This window comes from Podarcis filfolensis, assembly GCF_964270895.1.
Source record: "Podarcis filfolensis genome assembly, chromosome: Z".
NCBI classification, from domain to species: domain Eukaryota; kingdom Metazoa; phylum Chordata; class Lepidosauria; order Squamata; family Lacertidae; genus Podarcis; species Podarcis filfolensis.
The window spans coordinates 41,622,313-41,639,423 of NC_139617.1; the positions used below are offsets into that span (position 1 = coordinate 41,622,313).

At 45.0% G+C, this 17,111-nt stretch overlaps 2 protein-coding genes across 11 annotated transcripts in view; both read left to right on the plus strand.

Moving 5' to 3' along the window:
• Nucleotides 1–6,143, plus strand: part of CACNA1B (calcium voltage-gated channel subunit alpha1 B) — a 328,172-nt gene extending 322,029 nt beyond the window's left edge. For 8 of the 10 annotated variants that reach the window (XM_083597112.1, XM_083597115.1, XM_083597106.1 and 5 more), the window contains one exon: nt 1,212–6,143. In XM_083597112.1, the coding sequence (XP_083453238.1) occupies nt 1,212–1,751 (540 nt within the window). In that variant the 3' untranslated portion in view covers nt 1,752–6,143. The remainder of the gene's footprint in view (nt 1–1,211) is intronic. The other 2 variants (XM_083597114.1, XM_083597113.1) reach the window with 2 other exon arrangements.
• Nucleotides 6,144–16,021: 9,878 nt separating this feature from the next.
• Nucleotides 16,022–17,111, plus strand: part of LOC310754819 (uncharacterized protein) — a 149,653-nt gene continuing 148,563 nt past the window's right edge. The window contains exon 1 of the mRNA XM_083597134.1: nt 16,022–16,303. Within this exon, the coding sequence (XP_083453260.1) occupies nt 16,180–16,303 (124 nt within the window). The 5' untranslated portion in view covers nt 16,022–16,179. The remainder of the gene's footprint in view (nt 16,304–17,111) is intronic.

Here is a 17,111-nt window from a genome sequence, read left to right on the forward strand (position 1 = left end):
AGCCAGAAGGAGGGTGGGAAGAGGGTGGTGGGTACCTTCTACTGATGACTGAGCAACAGATGCTTTGGCCTTTGTCAGAGCTTCAGAAGCTCATGTACAAATTCTTGGCATTTGTCTTAACTTCATGTGGTTGGAGACATCCTGAAGGGAGAGAAGAAGGCTGGTTGGGCAGCAGGTAATGGTTGGATCACTGTTGCTCTCGTGTTTGCTTGTACATTTGTGATTCAGTTTAAGCAACTCCTTTGTGGTGGAAGAAAGAGGGTTGTAATTTACTCCCTCCCTGTAATAAAATAAAATAAAATAAAATATGTGGGGAAGCCAAAAATGATGGAGCAATAAAAGGGTTAAGGCCCTTGCAAGTGAGCGATTAATATCTCTAGCAAGAGCAATCTGCCCCCCACCAGCAGCCCACTGGACAGAGAGAAAGAGGGAGAAAGGGTGGTATAAAGAAACTGTGAGAGAGAAGGGGTAGCAGAAAGAAAGGTGGCTCTGCCCATTTAAAGCTATGGCTCTGCCCATCAGTGGTTCAGCCCTGCTGATTGCAGGAAGGTGTTTTTGTTTTGACAAGTTTTTTCCAGCTGGATTGTGGAGAGGCATGGAATTGCGTCTCTGTTTACTCTTGAGTGTTTACTTGTATTGTGTTTTAAACCCATTTTTAGCATTTAAACCCATTTTAGTATATGGTTGTGAATCACATTGAAATTTATCTGAAAGGTGGTTCATAAGTTAAACTTGAGAAGGCTGAGCAAACAAGTCCCATAATGTTCAGTAATGCTTCTGGTCATGAAGCAAATCTATTTTGGGCTTTTGAGGCATGTGGGAGGATTTTGTTGGTCAACTTGCATTCCCATTTGCCCCAGAACTGTCTGCTCTCCTACGTTGTCACCCTAACCCACTGGATGTTTTCCCCCCATTTGGAATCCTTTCCTTCTCCAGCCCTTTTGATTTCCTGGGTCTATACCTCTGTTCCAGATTGCTCCTTAACACAGTCGTTCCCCGACTGCACGTCTAAACTCTCTCTTTCCATTTTCTTTCATCTTGTAACATATTCCCCCCACCCTTCTTTTCATGTCACTTGATCTTCTGTTGCTTGGTTCCCCACTATCACCTTCCCTGCCATACACCTCTGCGTTTGTCTGGTGTTCCCCCTCCCCTTCGTTGTTCTTTTTTTCTTTTTTTTGTTCATTTGCTTTGTTCCAATTTTCATGTAGGGCAGTGGTTCAGTTAATGAGAGCCCCTTGCTGTCAACTTCGGGTGCAAGCACCCCGTCCCGTGGCCGGAGGCAACTGCCGCAGACCCCACTGACCCCGCGCCCCAGCATCACGTACAAGACTGCCAACTCGTCGCCTGTGCACTTCTCCAGTTTCCAGACTGGCCTGCCAACTTTCTCCCCGGGACGCTTGAGCCGGGGTCTCTCTGAGCACAACGCTTTGCTGCATGGTGACTCCCAGGGCCCTTCGCAGCCCCTGATGGCCCGGATTGGCTCAGACCCTTACCTGGGGCACCGGGAAGACAGTGACAGTCCGTACCATGCTGTGCCTGAGGACACACTCACTTTTGAGGAGGCTGTGGCCACCAATTCAGGACGGTCATCCCGGACTTCTTACGTCTCCTCCCTGACGTCCCAGTCCCACCAAATCCGTAGAGTCCCCAATGGATACCATTATACATTGGGCCTCAGTGCCGGCCCTGGGACCAGCACCAGAGCACGTAGCTATTACCATGAACGAGATGAAGATGACTGGTGCTAGCAGGAAAAAAACCCCGGAGTTCTTGCACACGAAACTGATGAATATTATACATAAAGCTCTGTGTTTATGTGTGCACACATACGTTCAGCCCCACAGCTTCAGGGCTGGAGGGATAAAGAGGAGGGAAGAAGTGCCTCCTCATGGAAACCCCCCCCCCCCAAATGAAGAAGACTTGTCTCTGTGCATGCGCACAATGCTGTCAAGAGACGACGCCTCTCTCTCATACTGAAACCTGTCTGTCCTTTAGTGCTAAGAAGGCCCTGGATCAGTAGGAATTGCTGTTCTTTGGAAGGACAGGGCAAGGGAGATCTTGCTCGTCTCTTGCTGCATTGCAGTTAACATCGCCCTCTCCTTTCTCAACAATAAAACTGTAAGATAAGCAAAAGACCCGGAGAGAAAACCAAAAAGAAAAAAAAAACTGTTGAACTTTCTGGGACTGGAGCATCATGCAGTTTTGGATAGAAAGAGGGGAAGGAAGGGACAGTCACAGTTACAAACAGAACCTATCATTTCTCTTGTCCACACTTTAAGAGGCAAAAATCACCCATGACGGCATTGGACTCGACATTTGGCAAGGCGAAACCTTTTCAAGGGAGCCAGTAATGGGGCCTTTCAGCTGACAGAAGCCGCCATGCTGCCGTCTGTGACTACTTTGATTGGTTTGACTTCCCATTGACTTTTTGGAAAGCATCCCCTTCACTTGGGAGAGGAGAGCTGTTTGGCAGGCAAGGTTGGCTCCCAGCCTGCTGCTGCTGCTCCTACTGCTGACAACTTAAAAATCAGTTCCTCTGTTTTGGATGTGATATGCCCCCTTTCATAATTTTGTCTTGTTTACAATCAAAGCACGAGAGTGAGAGCGAGAGAGTGAGAGTGAGTGAGAGAGAGAGAGAGAGAAGGGTGGGGTCTGGCAAAAGAAAATGTGTCATTTGGTTTTATATTGAGCTGTTAGATAAACTAACTTTTCATTGTGTGCATTTTTTTTTGTAAATTGTACAGTAAAAGAAGAAGAAACAAACAAACAAACAAACAAACAAACAAAACCAAGAGTCCTTCACTGTAGAGAACTAGTCCTATTGTCATTCCAGCTCCACTGTTGTTTCATACTGAAGGCGCCAATTCTTCACTACTAAGTGCCTGATCTTAGGAATCTCTCATGGTGAAGACGCAATCTCTTGTTCCCGATGCATCAGGAGGATGCGTGTGGTGGAGTGGGGTGACCCACAAGGAGGGTTTGGAAGGCTTCAAGTATTGACCAGTGCTGAGTCAATAATTCCACATAGATTGGAAGGCGGACAAGTACAAAATTCTGTGTGTGCTTTTTTCAGATCTTGTTGTGTGGGGGGGGGGTGCAGGGATATTAGAGAGATTTCGACAAGCATCTAGCAACAGGGGCAAATGTTCTTCTGCCAAAAGCAGGACCCTACTGCTCTACACATCTAAGTCTTAACTTGGTTACAGAAGCTCTGGTTGCTCTTCATGGCACATTGTTGGGTGTTGAAGACAATTGAAGAGACTTGTGATTATTGTCCTTTTTTGTGGTGGTTTGAGGGGGGGGGGATAAAACAAGAAAGCCCCGAGGGAAAACCCTAATTCTGATTCTCAGGGATGAGATTTCTGCTTTTTTTGTCTCTGTGTGTGTGTGTTTCTGTGCATCAGGTGCTTGTTTCCGTGTGTGTGCGTGCGCATGTGTGCGTGTGCTTGAGCACTTTCATGAAAAGCTAAAACATTGTTATTAAAAAAACAAACAAAAATAAAACACCTGCACATAACAAAGCTGAAAGACCCAGCCCAACCTGAGGAGGGCAACATTCTATGTTTTGAGAGTGAGCAGAGGAGAGAGGCAGTGATAAGGAAAGAGACTTGCAGGGAAAAGTGACCCCATCACAAGCAAGACAAGAAGCTGTCATATATGAGTACATTTAGATTAGTCATGTGACATCGACTAGCAGCAGTTCTCTGGTGCTCCAGGTGGGAGGGAAGTGTCTCTCCCCGTCTCACCTGGAGATGACAGGGATTGAACCAGGAGGCACAGTCTCTTTCCGCACCTTAAAACTATCATGTGCTTCATTGCATCATACAGGCACAATTGTGCGGCTGACATTGTCTGTGGCTCCTTGCCAGGGTTTAACACTTTGGGAGCAAATCCAGGTTTGTCCCCCTTAATGTCTGAAATAACTCTGAGGGAGGAAAGTGGGGCAAAATCCTCTCAGGGCTGAACTACATAGGACATTAAAATGTGCCTTTGTTTAACCCTTGCCTCCGTATTGGGAGGAGATTCCCCCTGCCCTGCCATTTAGCACCTTTGGAGAAGGGGTTATCAGCAGGACCACAGCAGGAGTGGAATTTCTTTCTGCTGTGATCCTGGCGATTTTCAAACCACACCTTGACATTATTTGCATTTTTTTAAAAAAAATCACTTGCAGGAGTTAAATGCTAAATGCAAATGCACATTTAAATACATATGCTAAGCTGCACATTACATGTTATTGAGTGCAGGGGGTGGTAGTCAACACAATGGCCTAGATATGTTGCAAACTCCCATCAGCCCCAGCCAGCATGGCCAGTGGTTAGGACTGACGGGAGTTGTTCTCCTTTAAGATGCGATGGCTGCCCCATTGACATTGTTGATTAAGGAGCAAAGCCACTTTTGGAGGGTGGGCAGGCTGTATTTCAAGCAGAGAAGCAGCTGGAGAGAGTGGATATTTAACTCTTTGTCTGTGTTCTCTGAAATGCTACAGCTCTAAGGAAAGGGGAGTTTGAATTGGGTCCCTTCCCGTTTCTCCCGTCTTACCACATCTCTGCTCTAAATCTCCCCACTCCTTAAAAACTGTTGCCAGGGCTTTCTTATCCAGCTTTCTCAGACTGGGCTAAAAAGTGCTTTCCCCAAGGGAAAGCAGCAGGACAAAGGAAGTGTGGCTAAGCCCTGGGTTTACACAAATGACATTTCCAAGTAGGGTGAATGTCAGTTTCCTCTCTCTGTCCTATGGTATATGATCAGTCATGTGACAAAGGGATAGACAACCTGTGGATAAAACTTGTTACTGCAATTTTCATGATCTTGGGCAGCTCCAGGAAAGTGAGCCCTGTGGTCATGAAAGCTGCAGAGGTATCCATGCATCTTTGCTTCATTCACTATCATGGACTAAAATAAAAGTAGGCCAATATGTCTACTGATGTTGAATTCCAAATGCCCATCACCCAAGGGCATTGCTCGTTCTGGCTGGGACGGTGAACTCCAACTAAGCTCTACTCAGTGTAAGCCCACTGAAGTTAATGAGCCTAAGCTGTGCCCATACATTTCTGTGGGTCTACTTGTGAGTAGGACCAGCACTCAACAATGCCTGGAGGGCACCCAGGAGTCCACCCTTGGACTGAAATGTCACTGTGGACTCTACATGGGATGCATTTCCCTATGATTTCTGTACCTTGAGGCAGCTGGGGAGGCTAGTTTGGGGGAGGAAGTTGAAAAGAAATGTGGGAAGAGGCTGCCCTCCTCCCTCAGATGGGTTTGTTTCCTTCATCTGTAACCAATGTCTGTTTCTGAAGCAAATGCGTTCAGATCCACATGGTTGCAAATGAGTCTTTCCACAGTTTTGCCTCTTCCCTGGGAAATTCCTTAGGAGACTACCTTGTGTGGTTGCTCAGTTCTCCCCTCTACTTCCTGGTTTGTGTTAAAAATAATGGACTGGATCAAAAGGGTCCCGTCTGTTAATGGAAATGAATCTTCCTCTCATACAAGCAGCCCCTACATTTGAAGGATCTCACAGAGGGGAATCTTTGGATCTTAACCACAGTGCCTCTTATTCCACTGTGCTGGAGAGGTTTTTCTTGTCAGAAAGAGCAAGTAAAATATGAGCTGTTTTTGAAGGCATTCCCTTTTTAATCTCTACGAACTAATGCATTATATTGTCACTAGGTGCTGCTACAAGTGCAGTTAAGTGCAGTTATTCAGAAGCAGGAGAACTGCAAGAGAAAACAGAGGAAAATACCAAATTTTGCTAGAGAAAGCTGGTTTTGTTTTGTTTTTAAATTGCCCCAACCTTATTTGAGCATCCTGCTGTTTTCTACTCATGCCTGCATGTTAAGAAACCCATTTGACTCAATTTATAATCAGATTTTTAATATCACACTCAAGTATTGAGCACCGCTAATGCCATAGCCTTTCGGGGGAAATCTAGTTATAAATTGAGTCAAATGGGTTTCTTAACATGCAGGCATGAGCGAGGACAATGCTATTTACATTATTCTCTTTAAAAGGAGCATCTTCCAAGTTCAAAGCTATTCTCAACTATTTCATAAAAGAGGAAGCCGCCACCATTTAAATAGGAGGCAGTTATCCCAAACCATTACTGGAACAGTGTTTCGACCACTACGTTTTTATTTAAAGAAAAATAAATGCTGATAAACCAATTGGCCAAGGAAATATAAATACTTCGCTGTACCTTTGAAATTGTCCTATTTTTTCCCTAATGATAATTTGTTCTCTCAAGGCACTTGGGATAACTTTCTGTAGCGTTGTTAGAGGTTTTCCTCATGTATCAATATTTCTTCAAATTTCACCAAAGTGACATCTAGTGACAGATCAAAAGTATAGCAAACATTATGATGCAGTATTTTTTAAAACACCAGCCAAAATAGGAGGTGAGACTACTGAGAAAACGAGTCAGCATCATATCCCAGTATATTCCAACCACAAAAAGAGCTAACTGCAGATTTAGATAGTTTAATTTCACCTTAAGGTCGCACTCAGTGCAGAATGAGCAGCAGCCTGGGCAAGCCAGGGTTTGGGTAGGATTGCTTATTTGACAGGCTGTTTTATTTTAAGAAAGGGATTGATTCTGTAAGACAGCTTGCTTAATGTGCTTGGATTGTTAAACAGAACATGGCATCCTACTGATGATGACAAAAAAGGCCCAAAGGGGGAAATGGAGTAATAGTGAAATGACCAGAGGCAGGTCAACATGGCGCACGCACACGCACACACGCCCCAATACCACCTCAAGGCTTTACTTCTAGAGTATTCTGCCCTTTGTTTTGTTTTCTGATTTTTGACCAATCTCATCCCTGGACTATATTCCAGCACACTCTTCTCTCTCAATTTCTCTTTCTTTCTCTCTCTCTCTCTCTCTTATTAATCCACATGTAATTATGCATACAGAAACTTCATTAACCAAAAGAAAAGAACAGAAAGGAATGGTTAATAGATCATAGATGTGATTTTTTTTTAAAGCAAACAAACAAAAACACTGTAGGGCTATGCAACAAGATGACACTTTTCACAAATCAAATCAAAAATGGAAAAAGAGGTGAGCAAACTTTTTAAAAACATAATTTTAAAAAACATAATCCATTCCACAGCTTTTATATGTTGGGTTCCACAGCCCCCACCCCACACACTTTTCCTTGTCTCAAGCTACAGCATGACCGTGACCAAACATTTTTCTACATTTTACATATAGAAAAGGCACAAAACTTTCTTGGAAATTTTAAAGGGGGGGAATACTCCAATAAATAAAATGGGAGGAGAATAGCCCTCTCTGAGCATGCATGCAAAATATTGAGAGCTGAAGATAAATGGCTTTAACTTTTATTTTGGTTTATCCTTCCTCCTCTATTCTTTCTTTCTCTCCCACACACCCACGCACCCCCACACCAACCCCATATGAATCAATTGGATGTGAGAGCCCCACACAAGTAAAATGGAGGCGCTTCACAGTTGCAACTTACATGTGAAATGTGAATAATTAAATTCTTGCATTAGAAGAAGATTAAGGCTGGGAATCCTCGGGGGAAGGAAGTGTGGCTGGGTGGGTGGGTATTGGGAGAAAGGAGCATGGTGGGTTTTGAATATATTGTTGCCACTGCAAATACCTATCTCAGTGGTTGACATATCCAACCTTCAATTTGCAAACAGCCCTAGATGCTGTCTTGCTTTCAATGCACATGAAGGTTCCAATACAGTTGAAGTTAGCCATGGCTAAGTCTCATCTAAACAAAAGAGGTGCCATTGGAATTTGGGAGCAGAGGTCTAGATTCCTCAGCAGAATGCTCAGGGCTGAGAATACCACATTTTGAAGGAAGACACATCACTGTCTAGGAGGAGAGGGTCCCATTTAAGTCCAGAAACTTAAAAGTACCCAATTCCCCCATTGATTTAAAAAAACAAATCAGCAATGAGACCCAAGTTAGCCGCAACAGGTTTATTCTGTCGGTTTCAGTGGGACGTAGCCAGAGCTAACTTTTGCTAGAGCAGAGGTCAGGGATTTCCCAGAATCCCCTTTGTGCATTGCCAAAACTTGAAATGCAACAACCCATTTTCTGCATCCAGAATAAGTCTAGTGGTGGCTGTACTTTGAATAAGTAACATTTGCATGTAAAATATATACATATTATATAAATATATACATACATATATATAAATCTATATATATATAAAGTATGTGCATGGTAAAAATGTTTATCTTCGTACTTTTTGATACGATGTATTCATCAGTTGTTAATTTTTAATTATATTTGATATGAATTGGGGGGTTTGTTGCAAAATTTATATTTTAAAAAAACAGTGTTTAAAAAAAAAACCTGAAGGGAAGTTCCAAACATGCAACACAACTGGAACTTTGCTTGGGGATTTGATGGGGAGGGCTGGGAATTCTGTGATTGAATAGTTTGCTGCCTGAGTAATATTTATCAGCCAAACTTTGGATTCTGCAGTTGTTTCTACAATTACATTTTGTATGAAGCAAAGTCCTTGAATTAAAATAATAAAACCTTAGGAAAAGAGTGCTAACTGAATGTGGTGTGTGCCAAATGACAAAGAGATCATTCTGTGCTGTTTTGTGCTCATCCCTCTCCCCCCCCCCCCCCGGAATCCAGAAATCACATTTATATAAAGTAGAGGGAGGGGGTTACAAGTAAAATAAAAACAGCCATAGCGGTGAGAAACATATGATAGCTGAAATGATTTTTGGATGAGAAAAGTCTAAAGGAGGTAGCCACTTAGAACTAGTGATGTTGACGAAGTTCTTGTGTGACTGGCATGGAGTTTGAGTTTGTTTGGCCCACAATGCCCAGCACCACTGCAGATAAAAAGTTATCTGGCTTGGATTGGTGACTAGCAGTGCTATTTTTCTAGAAAAAGAGGTGCTGGAACCCACCATGAACACCTCCCATGTTCTCTTATACAGTGGTACCTCAGGTTAAGTACTTAATTCGTTCCGGAGGTCTGTACTTAACCTGAAACTGTTCTTAACCTGAAGCATCACTTTAGCTAATGGGGCCTCCCGCTGCTGCCAAGCGGCTTCTGTTCTCATCCTGAAGCAAAGTTCTTAACCTGAAGCACTATTTCTGGGTTAGCGGAGTCTGTAACCTGAAGCGTATGTAACCTGAAGCGTATGTAACGCGAGGTACCACAGTAGTGGCAATGGCACCAACCTGAGAGGTGGGTTCTGGCTGGAAAAACAAAAACAAAGCCCTGATGATTAGGTACTTGAAGCACATACCTCCCTGGCAACTTGTACACTGTCATGACTATATTACAAAATACCTAGCAAGCTAAACGGGGACGATTTTTATTTTTATTTTTTGATCAACCCAAGGTAAGTATGGGTATGCCAAGTTCACAGTCCCATCACTTTGACCCACCACATCTAGAAGAGGGAGCGTAACCATTAGCAATGTCACTTAAATAATGCCGATGGAATTCAGGGCAGAAAGTCCTGATAGCATTTTACTGAGAAAACTGTTTAGCCATAGGACATCATTGTGACCAGTTATTTATCAACACTGAACTACAGGAAACACGAAGGAGTAATCTAATGCCCTGCTGTGATTCAACCTAAACCAAAGCAGTGAGCAGTCCCAGCCAAAAGAACAGTCTAGTATTAAAAGTATGCAATATTGTAGTTAAGGTGAAGCCTTATACTGTAGGAGATTGCTTCTCAATGTTCTGGGCCAAACAACATCTGAAACTGCTGCTGGCCACATTATTGGACAATATAGATCTAAAATTAGTTAAGAGAATCTCAGATAATTGACACAGTAAACAATTCTTAGATTTCTTAAGTCTACAAGAGGCTTGGCAAGCTATAGTTGCCACTTTCTTTTAAGGGAGGGACAGCAACTGGTAACTTAGTGTGTTATATTTCAACAAATCTTTCCATTTTGGTTTATCTCATTTTTCCAATCCAAATTGAGTTCCCCACATTTACAAATCAGTACAATTTAAAAAGAAAAAAGGTTCCTCATGAAAATTCATCAGCATTTTAGTGCAAATTTCTCCCAATACAAATTTTTGTTTACAGTTTTGCCCAGTTCACACATTTCTGCAAATCATTTCCCCTTAATACATTTTGTATGATATTTCCACTAATATATGCATTTTTGTGCACACTTTACTGTAGTAACATGCACTTTTGAATATGTTTCTTGGCTGGAGAACTGTGCTGTACAATCTGGAGGAGTGTCACTGTACTTTTCCCAGGATGCTTGAGCTCTTAGTGTGTTTCACAGAGCCCCGTGCCTGCTCAGCTCCATTCCAACTGCACCAGCGATTTGGGGTTCAAATTTATGTATTTGGGCTTATGAAAAGGAAAACACTATTTTTTACGGGGAGTGGGGGGGCTAGAAATTGCTTGTTTTTTAAAGCCCAATAATACTAAATACCAAAATGAGATGGCAGAGTTATGTGGCAGCAGAGTTAAAATGAAGGATGAAATCTGAAAGCTCCTCAGAGGTAAGTCACACCAAATTCAATTGATATAGGGCTAAAAGGTAAAGGGACCCCTGACCATTAGGTCCAGTCGTGACCAACTCTGGGGTTGTGGCGCTCATCTCACTTTACTGGCCGAGGGAGCCGGCATACGGCTTCCGGGTCATGTGGCCGGCATGACTAAGCCACTTCTGGCGAACCAGAGCAGCGCATGGAAACGCCATTTACCTTTCCACCAGAGTGGTACCTATTTATCTACTTGCACTCTGACATGCTTTCGAACTGCTAGGTTGGCAGGAGCAGGGACCGAGCAACGGGAGCTCACCCCGTTGCGGGGATTCGAACAACTGACCTTCTGATCGGCAAGTCCTAGGCTCTGTGGTTTAACCCACAGTGCCATCCGCGTCCCGATATAGGGCTACACACCAACATATTTACTATAGGCTAAGATTTTGTGCACTATATCTCATCAGATGAGAGAGAGAGAGAGAGAGAGAGAGAGAGAGAGAGAGAGAGAGAGAGATGGGCCAGGAACCATGCAGCAAACCAGTTACATAACCACCAGCATCCTGCTAATAAAAATCAGGATGCTCAGTGTTTTGGTTCCGAGCTGTTGCAGAAGCCAGCCGATTTGTGTGAGAGCACAAGACCAAAAAACAAATGTATTTTGGTCCAGTGCTCCGGAGCAAGCCAGCTGACTCATGCAAGAGTGCTGGACCAAAAAACCCAGGACATTCTGGGATCCAATCAGAAACCAGCATGGTTTCTGTAATTCTAGGATGTCCTGCTCAAATCAGGATGGTTGAGGAGTATGTAGCCATCAGGCTGAAGGATTAAAGTCATAACCAAAGAATAAACCAGGAAGTAGAATTGAGGAGTGTGAAGTAGGCACAAAGGACAACTAAATATAGGAACATGTCAGAGATCTGGAAGATCAAGTCGCTAAAGCAAAGCTCAGTAGGTACAGGAAGCCCCGTTATACTCCTTCCTGCCTCTGACCTTTTTCCCTAAGAAGGTATCGTCTTCAGTTCAGTGGTTTGCTACTTGGGGCACGCACACCCACGCACACAGATTCCAGCACCTGCTCATCTTCTCTACGTGGACTGTATCTATCAGGAGTGGGGAGCAGGCTGTGCAGCAGGTGGCGAGGGGGAAGCAGCCGGGTACATTTGCCCCAGGCCTCAGAGGACTAAGCCAGCCCGGGACCACTGCTTTTTTGTTTGAGTTTATAATTTTATTCTAACATGACTCCCGCCTCCGTGCCTCAAACATGCTGTGCCCAGGCCTGGTAGGGAGCATCAGGTCTAGGGGCCAAATACGCCCTGCAGGCCTCTTTATCTGGCCCTTGGGATTCTCCCTAGGCCGTGTCCCTCATACATTCTTTGAACTCTTTGGCTCAAATGTGTCCTTGAACTTGGATGATGCCTCTTGCTTGCCTGGAGAGGGGCGCATTTGTGCATGTGTATCAGCATCTGATTTATACTACACAAAGGTAAAAGTCACATCCATTTGCTGCACCTACTTCTGGCCACATCCACAAATTGCATGTGGCCCCTGGAAGATTCCCCACAAAGGAATGCAGCCTGAGGCTGAAAAGACCCCTCACCCTTAGTGTATACACTTATGGATATGATGGACTAAATAAAAATGTAAGGGTAGCAAAATTGCTGTGAAATATAAGAGACAGTTTGTTAATGATTCAGTGTAAAGCTTAAATATTTACAAGGTTAGAATCATCGAACTGTAGAGTTAGAAGGAACCCCAAGGGTCATCTAGTAATGCAGAAATCTCAACTAAAGCATCCTTGATAGATGCACCCAACCTCTGCTTAGAAACTTCCAAGGAAGGAGATGACCATCCAACCTCAGTTAAAAACCGCCAAGGTAGGACAGGCCACCACCTCCCAAGGAAGACCTTCCACTGTTGAACAGCTCTTGCTCTTACTGTCAGAAAGTTCTTCCTTATCTTTAATTGGAATCTCCTTTCTTGTAGCTTGAAGCCATTGGCTCAGGTCCTCCAGAGCAGGAGAAAACAAGCTTGTTCCATCTTTCATGAGGCAGCCCTTCAGATAATTGAAGGTGGCTATTATATCTCCTCTCAGTCTCTTTTCCAGGCTAAACATACCCAGCTCCTTCAACAACTCCTCACAAGGCTTGGTTTCCAGGCTCTTGATCAGTCTTGGTCACCCTCCTCTGCACATGTTCCAGTTTGTCACTATCTTTAAACTGTGGACTGGACACAGGACTCCAGGTATGGTTTGACTAAGACAGAATACCCCCCTGACCATTAGGTCCAGTCGTGACCAACTCTGGGGTTGCGGCGCTCATCTTGCTTTATTGGCCGAGGGAGCCAGCGTACAGCTTCCGGGTCCTGTGGCCAGCATGACTAAGCCGCTTCTGGAGAACCAGAGCAGCACACGGAAACGCCGTTTACCTTCCCGCTGGAGTGGTACCTATTTATCTACTTGTACTTTGACGTGCTTTTGAACTGCTAGGTTGGCAGGAGCAGGGACCGAGCAACGGGAGCTCACCCCGTTGCGGGGATTTGAACCGCTGATCTTCTGATCGGCAAGCCCTGGGCTCTGTGGTTTAACCCACAGCGCCACCCGCATCCAAGACAGAATAGAGCAGTAGTATTACTTTCCTATACTTCTGTTGATGCAGCCTAGACTAGTGTTAGCTTTTTTCTGCTGCTGCATCATGCTGTTGACTTATGTTAAGCTTGTGGCCCATTAAGACCTCACATGTACTGCTACTAAGCCAGGTGTCCCCCATCTTATATTTGTGTACATGGTTCTTCCTGCCTAAGTGCAGAACCTTACCTAGTTTTCGAATCTACTAAGTTCGTATTGAGTGCCGCTTCTGTCTTCAGCAGCATTAGCTACCCCTCCCAGTTTGGTGTCATCTGCAAATTTGATTAGCATCTCCTCAATACCTTCCTCCAAATCATTTATAAAGATTCTGAACAACAATGGGTCCAGGGCAGAAGCCTATGACCATTCATAATACTGCATATGTTGATAACACACTCACCCTAGCTTTCCTGTGTTCATTGACACCCACAGTGAGAGGGGAAACCACCATCTCAAGGGAGACCTAAGCAAACAAGTTTTTTTAGGTTTTTCTCCTGATGCTTGCTGGGAGATTTAAGGGAGACAGGAACCAAGAAAGCATACAAACATGGTGTTGTGCAATTGCAATCTGAAGTGGCAAGCAAGGAGAGCCCTGCTGGATCAAGCCAAAAACCCATCGAGTCCAGCATCCTGTTCTCACAGTGGCCAACCACATTTCCTAATGGGAAGCTGGCAAAAATGACCTGAGTGCAACATCACCTCTTCCCACCTGTAATTCCAAGCTAAGCTGTATGCTTTCTTCAACAGTGAACCTAACCATTACAGGTAGTAAATGAGGGGAATGTCAGTGGGCTTGGAAGAGTCACGGGGATTGCAGGGGTTTTTTTTTTAAGGGAAGGGGACCCAAAATAGCATAATGAGAGGGTGTAGCTGAAGAGAGGGTGTGAGGAGGGTCCTCAAGGCCAGACTGACAAGCCCCATGCCTGAGGTTTCCCACTCTCATTTTAGATGATCAGGGACTGTACTGTGGGTGACCCCACCAAAGAAAGATTGGACAAGAGGAGGGGCCTTTTCAGTGGCGGCTCCTTGCCTATGGAATGCTTTCCCCAGGACAGGTCTGTCTGGCACCAACCCTGAATGTATGCAGGTGCAAGGCAAAGTGTGTGTGTGTGTGTGTGTGTGTCCACCCACCCACCAGGCTTTTGAATGATGAATTGCTGCTGCTTCTTGGAATGGGGAGAGTCTACTTTTCACATTTTTACAGCAAGCACCTCAAAGGTGATGGAATGGATTTTGCGTGTGTGTGTGTGAGAGAGAGAGAGAGAGAGAGAGAGAGAGAGAGAGAGAGAGAATGGAAGTGTGTTTTGCTGATATTTTACCAGAATAAAATTGTTCTGTTGTGTTTTCAGGCGCTGCAATTTTATACGTTTGCATTTCTGTTGTTGTTGCTGCTGCTGCTGTTGTTTTTAAATTCACCTAAAGTCATTGCTATGAGGCAATTAATATGCATAATAAATAATAATAAAACAATAAAGTCGTTGTTGAAGTTGAAGTTGCACACACACTATTGTAGAAGAGCATAGTTAAGAAGTGGAACTCACCCCCAATAGGACGCCTTAAAAGAAAGAAAGAAGGTTAAGAGACATTAACAGGGGATAAGGCTATTGGTGGCTACACATCATGATGTCCATGCCCTGCCTCTACTGTCACAGGCAATAATGCTTCTGAATACCAGTTGCTAGAAACCACAGGAGGGGAAAGTGCTCTTGTGTTCAAGTCAACCACTTAGAGAACAGGATACTGGGCTTGTCTAGGTGGCCTGATCCAGCAAGCTCTTCTTACATTCCTCACACCTGCTTTGCACGCAGAAGGTCCCAGGTTCAATCCCTGGCATTTCCAGGTAGGGTTTGGAATGTTCCTAATCTGAAACCCCAGAGAGCTGCTGCCAGTCAGTGCAGACAACACTAAGTTTGATGGACTCAATAGGAGACACTTTCCTATGTTCCTGGCACTAAGCAGGACAAGAGGAGGGGCCTTTTCAGTGGCAGCTCCTTGCCTATGGAATGCTTTCCCCAGGACAGGTCTGTCTGGCACCAACCCTGAATGTATGCAGGTGCAAGGCAATTTTTTATTTAAATTTTTTTTTTTACAAAACACATGTATTACTGAAAAGTGAAAAGCTCAGTGCAGTTTACATAGAGTCAAGTTGATGGATTTCAGTGGGTCTGCTCTGAGTAAATCTAACATTGCGTACAAATATACATTAAAATTATGAATATTCAAGTGTTGGATTATCCAGTAGCCAACTAAGCTCATGCATAGCTCACCAGCGGAGAAGGGGCGCCTCTCACAAGGGCATAGCCAAGAGGGGCAGGGAGGGGCGGCTGCCCCCCTCTCCAAATCAAGCAAATCCATAAAAATACTTAACTGAGGTTCTGCGCGGCCCCCCCCCCGCAACATGAAGCCTGCCCCCGAACATAAATCCTGGCTCCGCCCATAACCCCTCACCCAATGTTAAAATTGTTTTTGAAATAATTTTGCAACCAGAAAATATGGAAGCATAAGCTCTTTTAATTTCAGCAAACATTTAGGTTTTGCATACATTTCCAAAAATAAAATTTTCTTCCAAGGTTTATTACTATTTTTATTTCGAATTGCACAGCCGGGAGGGGGGCACCCTAATCTTTTCACTGTTTTGGGCGTCTACAGTTTTTAAATCCATTCTTTTATACAAGACACACATCTTCTATCTTTTTTTATTATTATTTAAAAGTGGGAAAATTCACCTTGCTGTTTGAAACACACACACCTCTTATCTACCTGTCTGTCTATTCCGAACACCCTTGCAGTGTTCATTCCTATCCTATTCCAATGTAACAGGAGTTACGCTCAAGAAAGTTCTTTCACCTTAACAGCCACGCTCTCTCTTCCCCCCACCCCCACCGCGCGCGTATCTTAGCGGCTGTGGCTGCGCGGGGCGGCGCTATGCCCCGGGAGGGGAGCGGGGAAGTTTCCCTCAAGCCTTTCTGAGCCGGGTCCACGGGCTCGTCCGACACTCAGCCTCTCGCAAGCATTTTCCGCCGCCCGGTGGGAATCGGTGCTCCTCGGGCTCTCCGGCAGCGCCCTTTGTTCGAGAGAAGCCATCGGTGATGTTGCTCCTTCCGCTGCTTCTGTTCTGGCCCCTGAGTTTGGGATCTGCGACTGCCGGGCAAAGCCATCTAGAGCGGAATGGAGGAGACTCCGCAGCAGGCGGCGGTTCGGGGCTGCCCGCAGGTGAGGGAGGCGCCCCTGGTCAGCGGAAGACGAGCAGGTGGCTCTTTGAGGAGGGGGAATAGACGCGGAGACATTTGTGGGGTATGGGGGTGGCCCTGACACTGCGATCCTCACAGTGTCTACTCAGAAGTAAGTCCAATTGAATTCACTGAGGCTGACTCGCAGGAAAGTGAGGTTAACGATTGTAGTGTTAAAGGTAAAGGTAAAGGGACCCCTGACCATTAGGTCCAGTCGTGACCGACTCTGGGGTTGCGGCGCTCATCTTGCTTTATTGGCCGAGGGAGCCGGCGTACAGCTTCCAGGTCATGTGGCCAGCATGACTAAGCCGCTTCTGGCGAACCAGAGCAGTGCATGGAAACGCCGTTTACCTTCCTGCCGGAGTGGTACCTATTTATCTACTTACACTTTGACGTGCTTTCGAACTGCTAGGTTGGCAGGAGCAGGGACTGAGCAACGGGAGCTCACCCCATCGTGGGGATTCGAACCGCCGACCTTCTGATTGGCAAGTCCTAGGCTCTGTGGTTTAACCCACAGTGCCACCCGCATCCCTAATTGTAGTGTTACTTGAGACTAAATTGCCCTGGGTTATATTTAATTCCCCGGAGTTCCCTGGATAGGAAGTGACCTGTCAGTGTTAATCGTGCCCATTAATTTCAGTGGGTCTGTTCTGAGTAGTACAGACCCATGTGTCTGATGACTGCCTACACCCAGGTAAAAGGTAAAGGGACCCCTGACCATTAGGTCCAGTCGTGGCCGACTCTGGGGTTGCGGCACTCATCTCGCTTTACTGTCTGAGGGAGCCGGCATA